The 9,804-nt window shown below is 34.4% G+C and overlaps 1 protein-coding gene across 7 annotated transcripts in view; it reads right to left on the reverse strand.

The window, feature by feature from the left end:
• RUNDC3B (RUN domain containing 3B) overlaps positions 1–9,804 on the reverse strand; it is a 144,716-nt gene that overhangs the window by 86,578 nt on the left and 48,334 nt on the right. For 4 of the 7 annotated variants that reach the window (XM_059396916.1, XM_059396920.1, XM_059396921.1 and 1 more), the window contains one exon: positions 4,207–4,257. The exons of the other annotated variants lie outside the window; for them this stretch is intronic. In XM_059396916.1, the coding sequence (XP_059252899.1) occupies positions 4,207–4,257 (51 nt within the window). The remainder of the gene's footprint in view (positions 1–4,206; positions 4,258–9,804) is intronic. 7 annotated transcript variants of the gene reach the window in all.

The following is a 9,804-nucleotide window of genomic DNA, read 5'->3' on the forward strand; positions in this document are numbered from 1 at the left end:
AAAAAAAAAAAAAAAAAAAAAAAAAAAAAAAAAAAAAACCTTTAAAGAAATGTGTATCCTAGATTGCAAATGTCAAACATTCCAGACAAACATACCTTTGTCTTTATAAATAAAAAAACAAAAGCATCTCAAATCCTTGTTCAACTCAGTGTCTCTAAACTTAATGTTTCTAAACTCAATGTTTCTTTAAAAATCAGATCTTACTACCTACAAATAAAAATGTACAGAAATACTTATAATCTCCCTTCTTCCTCTCAATCTCCCCCGTCACTGTCCTTTGCCTCCTTTGTTCTTCGAATTAAGAAAGTTGGTGGTACAGTACCTCAATATAATTTGTCTTTAGGACAATTTTCATGTCATCAATTTGTCAGCCATTTGGAGAGGAGGTAGGATGCCTACTGGTTAAGAATGTGAGTTTTGAATCAAAGTGATCTGAATTAGATCACTTTTTAGCTATGGGATCTTGAGCAAATGAGTTAACTTCACTCTGTCAATCTGGGTTTCTTCTATAAGTTGACAATAATGACAGTACTTACCTGATAATACTGTTGAGAGAATTAGATGAGATAATCTATGTACACCAATTAGTTTATAGCCTGGTACAGATGTTAACAATTATTACCACTGTTATCACTATTATCATACAAATAGTTAAGGGGTCAAAGCTCTCCTGTACTGTAAACAAAGTAGGAATGGTATGCAAAATTAAAATTTCCCCTTTACTTGCTCAGAATCTAGAAAAATGTTAAAAATTTACTCCCTAATGCAACCTTTTCCCATATCAACAATTTCAAATTTATCTCCCTAAGATATTTCTAGTCTCAAGTAATTTTCTTTGGCTTTTCTTAAGACCATTACATAATTTAAAATGAGAGGTATAGCCAGACTTCAATCAAGAAAGGATCTTAAAGAAAGGGAACATCACAAGTTTTCTTCATTGACTTTATTTTAAATCTTCTCATGAGTTTGACATGGCTAAGGAAAATAATTTATGAGAAGTTTTAAAATAAAGCTGTCCAAAAAACCACAAAAGAATATAACATAGCCCCGTTTTGGAGGAGAGGAAACAAAGATAGCAAGAAACCAAAATCTAGGCTAAGGTTAAACAGAAGGAATGGACATTAAATCCTTGGGGCTCCTGCTATGGGTAAAATGTGCTGTGTATAAGACTTTCACCCAAGAGACCATGGCAAGATTCCCCAGATTACAAACTAAAAAACTGAACAATTGACAGAATAACATTATTATCATTTGCAGGGCCTTAATAAGCCTGTAGTATCCTCACAACACGTTTAACAATTTAGCAAACTAGAGGTAAGGATGACTTGGCTTGATTCTGCCTTCCTTCCTCTTTCATGTGCATCATTTCCAAAGTGAAGTTCTGAATTCAAGACACTGTATTTTTCACATGCGAAAGAATCTGCTTTAAGAGAAGGTGTATTCTCTCGTTAGACTCTTCAAACAAACACTCTTGTAAATTGTATATCCTAGCATTTTATATAAATAATAAAATAATTTCTGCATCTATTAAAAGGTTAAATTTAATTAAAAAATAATGAAAACATCCAAATGGTTACTTGAGATATTACTACTTGAAGATCATTTTTACTTATGCACAGATTAATAGCAAAAGATGTACTTAGGCTATTAGTCCGTAATCACTATTCAACAGAAAAATTAAAAAACAAACCTACAAGCTAATTGTGCTTTTTAAAATAACTATTGAAGCAATAAACAATCACTCCCCAAATATTTTCATTTCCTTTAAAAATAACCATAAAACCAATCATACAGCAAGGAAAGAACTAGTCTATATCTTGAAGAAATTTTACTCTGGAGAAGAAAAACACTGTCACTAACAGACTTCTTTTAAAAGCCATGTATAACATGCTTTCTGTTACATTTTTTTTAGAAGTTAACTTTTACCAATGATGAAGTTAAACAACTTTTCAAAACGTATTGACATTCCATCAAACTGACTTTAAATCATTTTACGGCAAAGAAAGAAGGGGTGAAAAGTTTGCTAGACTAAAAGTTAATGTGCTACTAACCAGCTATGTGATATCTTTCCCAACACATTGCCTTATTTTCAGCACCAAAAAATGACCTGTGATCTCTAGGGTCCAAGGTTATTTTAAAATAACTCTTCCAAAAAAATTAAAAAATAAAATACTCTTCTATATTTCTTAAGTTAGACATCTGTTCACATGATGCAATGATATTTGTGTTTTGCTTTTATCTTAGTTTACAGCTGGAACGAGACCTTCTAAGAACAAGGACTAAATTTTCTAAAGTGGTTCTCTACTAAGTAGTGGCTGAGACATGATCTTTCGATAATATAAAATATAAATGAATCTGTTTAGTGACTTCCTTTCTCTATCCTTTGTATAAGTGTTTAACTATATAAAGAGCAAATGAAAATCTCATCCTCCAAGCCAAAGCCTCATTAGTGTTACAATGCATCAACTAGATGACAGTGTCATCCTAGAACTGCTATTCAACTAGACAAGCAATAAGAGACAGTCCCATTGAATTTTAATTAACCACTCTGATACCACTGCAGAAGTTTTCGGATACTTAAAGGAAAATGGTTTTTTGTGGATTCACTGCTGTCAATTTATTAGCATTTAGATGAATTTAACTTTTCACTTTTCACTTTACATTTTCTAACAGCAATCTTGTATTTCTTACTGCTAATTTATAAAAGTCAGTTCAATATTTTCTATTATAATTTTGCTAAACAGAGAAAACTCCCATTTCTGCAAGAGCACAGAGTCTTTTCCTTCTTGAAAAGAAACTACTTATTTTAGTTGAGGTTCATATTTATTAGACTACCCAGCTTTGAAAGTAAAATAACGTCCTTGATTAATTTTCTAAATAAAATTTCATATTAGTATTATAAAAAAGGAATTTAAACACTTCACAAATAACTTTAATTACATATTAAGCTGAATGTTAAATATGAGTCGATTAGATACTCAGTTGTACTTAATATTGCTAGTTCTGTATGTTACTTACAGGACCTCTCAAGTACGTCATTTCACAACTATGAAGCACAGTTACTCATTTACAAAACGTAATTACTATTCTTTTTTAATGACAATGTCTTGTTCACTGCTAAGGAATTTATAACAAGTATCTATACCATAAAAATAAGTTAATTCTTAATCTTTCAAGACAAAAAAGTTAAGATAACAAGGTTCACCAAAAATCTGACAACTTTTTATCCCAGTAATTTTACCAACGTTCCAAGTAGAGGACAAAGACTTTGTCTTTTTCTTCTACCAGCTTTTTAACAAAAGGGTTAGAGTACTGGCTGACTGAATTAGAGTCCCAAAGGCTGAACTCCATATGGAGAGCAATACAAAAATGTGAGCCCTGAAGAAATCAAGAATAATCTGTTTCAGTAGCAATTAAGGCTATACATAGAGGACAGAAAACAAATGAAACTGTCTAAAATGATTACTTGTGGGAATGAAGGTTGAGGAAAAGAGATGCTAGTTTTCTATTTCCCATTGTCTTAATTGTAATCCTTAAAAATAATGACTATATATTTCTTTTAAATATTAAAAAATATAATTAAAGTCTAGGCCATTAAGTATAGAGCCTAGCAGTGTTTTGCAGATAGGAGCAACTCTTGAAAAGTTTTGAGTGAGTGAATAAAGGCATGCATTCTGCCCAAGAGAAAGGAAACTAAGGAATATATTCCCACTAATGATTCCAGAATGGCAAAGCAGTTACTGATACTGCCCTTCTGTGTTTTACTGAGTGACTTTGGAAAAATCACACAGCTTCCCAAAGCCCCCAGTTTGCATGTAATACAGATATTATTACACAAAACTTATAAAATTGAGGAGATAATAATTCTTATACTGTTAAGAGTTACAATAAAATGTAATTGCACAGATATGCCTGATTAATAAGAGATTAAAGCCATGGGAACTTAAAGAAATATGGATGGGGTCACATAAAAGGAAGGAGAATAAATGGATTATTATATTGTGTGGGTTTACAACAAGATTTTAATTTAAAAATTAGCATAAGCATATTTGTGCTCTCTGGATTAACAAAAACAAAAACAGAAAGCTTTGCAAAACCCATGCAATGTACTAAAAAAGATCACTTAACTGATACAGCCCTCCCCAGTAAGTCAATTCCATGCTCCCGCGCAGCTCAGTGGCGGGAGACATCACCAGCATAGAGTACCTTGAAGAGGTATTTGGAGATGAGCCAGCCATCTGCAACTTTGGGATATCTCTTTAAAAATATAAACAACAACAACAACACACAGATATTTAAGAAACCTGCCATCAAGTTTACAATTGCAAACTGAATAGCCCAAATAAGATGGCTACACATTACCTGGATGCAATAATCACTACATTTCCTACCTAATAAATAAAATGAACTCAGTTAGGATGAATATGAGGTACACTCAGCCCATATACCAAGCTGGTCCGTTGTCACCTATTCTACTGGAGAAAGGCGAGTATCTCTAAGTCACAGAAATAGGCTCCCTCTTTGCTTGCAGGGCCATCATTCTTTTCCAGACATGATAGGCTGATGATGACAAGGCAAAAGGAGCAAAAACTTGTTTGAATCTGCTAGCTTTGCACCTCAGAATTTATAAGTTTGGTTAGGAAAATTATTAAACTATATGTCTTATAAGGTTTTAACTTCAAAAATAAATACCTTTTTTTTTTCCTGTTAAGAAAATTCATTTTGAAGAACAGCTCTTGTTTTGGGGGCCTAAGAAGAGTTAAAATTTGTATGTTTTTTTTTTCTTTTGTTAACTATGAGAACAGCACTTAGATTAGATATCAAGTAGAATGTTCTTCAGTTTAACCGACGCTGACAAAATGCCTTCTTCATGCAAAATACTGTTTTATTTCTTACAACCTCCAATTATTGTTTAACAACCACCATCTGGAAAAGTACAGTAAATTCTTGCTATGTTGTTTGGAAATTCCTAGTATAATTACACAGGAAAACTCTAAAGCCAAATTTCTAAAGTTGCATTCCTCAAAAATGGTTTCTTCTTCTCTCATAACCAAATACTGAAATCTCCAACAGGACATGGTCTTATAAACCTTGCCAAATATTTATACCCTTATGAAACCAACAAAACCAACCACACACACAGTCAGTAATGTAAGAAAATGAAAGGAAGATGTATATAGTTTGTGCTATTGGCTACATTTATGTGTTGACCATTCACTCTCTATCTTCCTACTTCAGTGTATAACTTTTTAAAAAGATTTTATTTATTTATTATCAAAGAGAGAGATCACAAGTAGGCAGAGAGAGAGGGGGAAGCAGGCTCCCCATTGTGCAGAGAGCCCACTGCCAGGCTAATCCCAAGATCCCGAGATCATGACCTGAGCTGAAGGCAGAGGCTTAACCCACTGAGCCACGCAGGTGCCCCAATGTGTAACATTTTTAACAAATATTAAATATGGAAACACATATCCAAAAAGAACTATAATTTGGTATTCTAATTGAACCCACATTAGAAGGTTATGTTATTGCTACAACTACTACAAAAATGAAAATTTCTCAGCATTCAGACGTAAATCAGAATAGAATGCTTTTCACTGAAAATATTAAGAAAGCCAATTCTTAATGTTTAAATCACATTTATTATCTTTGCCCTAAAAACAAAGTTATGTATCTTATTTTTAGTGATTAACCAAAAAAGTTATCAAAAGTAAAAGCAATGTCCATGAAAATCGTACTTAAAAGAAATTTTACTTCAAAAAATATATTAAATAGGGGACACCTGTGTGGCTCAGATAAGCATCTGCCTTCTGCTCAGGTCATGATTCCAGGGCTCTGGGATAGAGCTTCCTGCTCAGTGGGGAGCCTGCTTCTCCCTCTCCCTCTGCCTCTGCCTGCCACTCCTCCTACTTGTATGCTCTCTCTCTGTCAAATTATAAATAAAATGTTTAAAAAGTATATTAAATAAGATCTATCATGTCCAGATTTATGTCATGATATAATCAATCCCTGGTATAAAGTGAGAAACAATTACTAACTCTGTTATAAATCACAATTTATAGATAGTGGGGTTTTTTAAAAAACTGTTAGTATGTTAGCCTTTATGTCCTCATTACACAGATGGTTTTTATTTTGGCTGTAAAATACCATGTGAAGACTTTAAGAAACTAATATGCTTTCACTTATATGTAGGCCTTAGTTGCTTTAATCATAATTTAGTATCTTACTCTTCATCAGTTATAAGGAACAAGGAGCATCCAGAGAAAGTAAAAATCCACTAGATTCTAAATTATCTGTAATTAAATTTCAACAGCTCTCTCATTTTATAGATGAGAAAGCAGAGGCTCAAAGAGAGCCTGCCTAGACCCATCTCTGTTTGCTGTCACCTCATGCTGATCTACTCATGAGACAAGATTTGACAGATGGAGGAGAATCAGTCAGTTGATTTTCCTGGTTGGTTATGAGTTCTCACTGACAGCTTCAGAAATAAGAAAAACAAAACAAAAATAAGCAGTAAACATATAGTGTGACCAGTGAATATTTTTCATACAAAATTAAAATTCTTAGCATAGTTGCTGCCAAAAAAGTAAATGAACAAGTGAACTACAAAGCTCACATTATTTCAAAGTGGCCCAAGGAATTATTTGGACAAAAGGGTCTCATTTGCAACTGAAATACAGCCCTTTGTTATAAAATACATTAATGTTAGGAAAAAGTGAAACAGTATTTTACCATTAAGTAATGACAGTTTCAACAAAACTAAATATATCAAAGTGTCCTGTTCAAAAAAATATTCATTCAAATGCACCAGGGCAATCTTATCACATATAGTTATAGTAGGTATTAATTTCTGAAATTTCAGTCAAAAGAAGAATCTATTCAGAGATGGATATAATAAAAGAATGTTTAATCATACTAAAGATACAGTATTTTCTGACCCAAAGAGTATTGAACTTTGAAAAACAAATATCTGAAAATGAATCCAACTATAATCTTTTTATTAATGTAGAAATTGGCCTTCATCCACAAAAGATCACTGACCATAAATAAATGCCTTTGTGATAAGACTGAATATAATTCTAATTCACTAATGACATTTATTCTCCAACTTTTTTCATGTTACCTCTTGTTTCAACTTTAGCTTTCTATTCATTTTGAGTTGATGACTAAGCTACATTAATTATGATTGATATCACTTGATAAATGTTAATGACTATGCAGAAGGTGAACATCTGCCTTCGCTCTATCCTAATTTTTTCTCTTTCTCTGTGTATATATTTTTCTAAAAGTTACAGGTAGATGACTTTATTTTTAAATGATAGATTCTAAAAATAAGACCCCTAAATGGATTTGTAAATAGCCATTTGTAAGGCAAATAACAAAACTGATTATAAATTATCAGACAGTAATTCAGAATTTTCACAAGTTTTTTTTTTTTAATTGGCAATACCAAATAGAATATACTTCATTCTGTCACTGATAATATTTGTGGACATTCTTGTTATTTGAAATTTTGAATCTTCAAAATATGTAAGAGAAAAATCATTCAATGAAGCAACATTTACGACTGTAGTATATACTGTAATTCAGCTAACAATGAAACAATATTATCTTCTTTTCTGTGTGGTAAATTTTCATTTCTTAATAGGTTATGAAATTAAATTGTACCGTCATATAAAATTCATCTTAAGCTTCCAAAAGACTGCTTTCAAAATGACATTTATAGGTAGATGATAAGTACATTAGAAACAAAAGTATTTGTTCATTGATTCAACAATTTTCAAAACTGAATATCAAAAACATGAAAATATTTTACATTTTAAGGTCATAGTGACTTTAAAGGAAACATATGCAGGAAGAATTTTAATAAAATATTAGGTTATATCAATGAACATCTCTTGAAATCAGAAAATCAGAAAGACATAGGAAATGAAATTACTGATACCCTCCAAAAATGAACTGAAGTTCACTAAACTATGTAATCTCTTCCTTGTTCTATAATAATAAGAAATATTTGAGCATTAAAAATGCTGAATTTGGGGCACCTGGGTGGCTCAGTGGGTTAAAGCCTCTGCCTTCAGCTCAGGTCATGATCCCAGGATCCTGGGATTGACCCCACATTGGGCTCTCTGCTCAGCGGGGAGCCTGCTTCCTCCTCTCTCTCTGCCTGCCTCTCTGCCTACTTGTGATAAATACTGTAAGATGCTCTATACTAATTCCACAAAATTCCACAAAATTCCACAAAAACCATCAGGTCAAACTGGAAATGTTCAATTATTTTTCCAGAAGAAATCCAAAGGGCTACAGATACAGATAATAAACATAAGCAAGAACTATCATCAGAGACCATCAATTCCTCCAAAAGCCAAGAATCTGTATTACCTGGTAGACTCATAAATTTCTTTACCTCTCTCATATATTAAAAAAAATTCAAAAATATCTGAAGCAATGTTATCAACGGTAAATATTATTTAAGCATTCTAAAAATATTTTCTTTTGTGTGGTACTCCCACTCAGAAGTCAAATCTAAATTGAGAATCTTCAATTTGAAGGGATTTGGGAAGTGAAATTCATGTAAAATAAATCTAAAAATATTCCAGAACTAACAAAGTTTAAAATCACTAGTAAAGCTCTCATTCCATAAATAAATAAATATTTAAATTGGGGGATTAAATGACTCCTTGAAAATTCTAAACCAGAATTTTCAAGGAGTCATTTTAATGACTGAGCAACCTGGGTTGCTCAGTGGGTTAGGCCTCTGCCTTCAGCTCAGGTCATGATCTCAGGGTCTGAGGATGGAGCCACACATTGGGTTCTCGGCTCAGCAGGGAGTCTGCCTCCTCCTCCTCTCTCTCTCCCTACTTGTGATCTCTGTCTGTCAAATAAATAAATAAAATCTTTAAAAAAAAAAAAAGAAAATTCTGGTTTGGTTGTAAAACATAAAGACCATTTTGTTCACATCTCCAAATATGTACACATACTGAAGACATTTTTATTGTTCTTCACCCAGAACTGCTTAGCAAATACCATAATTAAGAGTAGTACTACGGGGGGGTGGAGTCAAGATGGCGGAGAAGTAGCAGGCTGAGACTACTTCAGCTACCCGGAGATCAGCTAGATAGCTTATCTAAAGATTGCAAACACCTGAAAATCCATCGGCAGATCGAAGAGAAGAAGAACAGCAATTCTGGAAACAGAAAAACAACCACTTTCTGAAAGGTAGGACCGGCGGAGAAGTGAATCCAAAGCGACGGGAAGATAGACCCCGGGGGGAGAGGCCGGCTCCCGGCAAGCGGCGGAGCAACCGCGCACAAAATCAGGACTTTTAAAAGTCTGTTCCGCTGAGGGACATCGCTCCAGAGGCTATCTGGGGCAAAGCCCACACAGGGTCAGCGTGGCCTCAGGTCCCGCAGGGTCACAGAAGGATCGGGGGTGTCTGAGTGTCGCAGAGCTTGCGGGTATTGGAACGGGAAAGCTGGCTACAGAGACAGAGCCAACAGTAAGGTCGCAGCTCGGGGTGACCTTGAACCGGTCGCAGGCTCGGTGAGCTTGGAGCGCGGCCGGAGGTCAGGCAGACGGGAATAACTGGGCGCTGTTCTCTGACGGCGCACTGAGGAGTGGGGCCCTGGGCTCTCGGCTCCTCCAGGCCGGAGACCAGGAGGCCACCATTTGTATTCCCGTCCTCCAGAATTCTATGGAAAGCGCTCAGGGAACAAAAGCTCCCGAAAGCAAACCCGAGCGGATTACTCAACCCGGCCCTGGGTAAGGGTGGTGTAATTCCGCCTGGGGCAAAGACACTTGAGAATC

Source organism: Mustela nigripes, chromosome 4, assembly GCF_022355385.1.
Source record: "Mustela nigripes isolate SB6536 chromosome 4, MUSNIG.SB6536, whole genome shotgun sequence".
Taxonomy (NCBI): Eukaryota; Metazoa; Chordata; class Mammalia; order Carnivora; family Mustelidae; genus Mustela; species Mustela nigripes.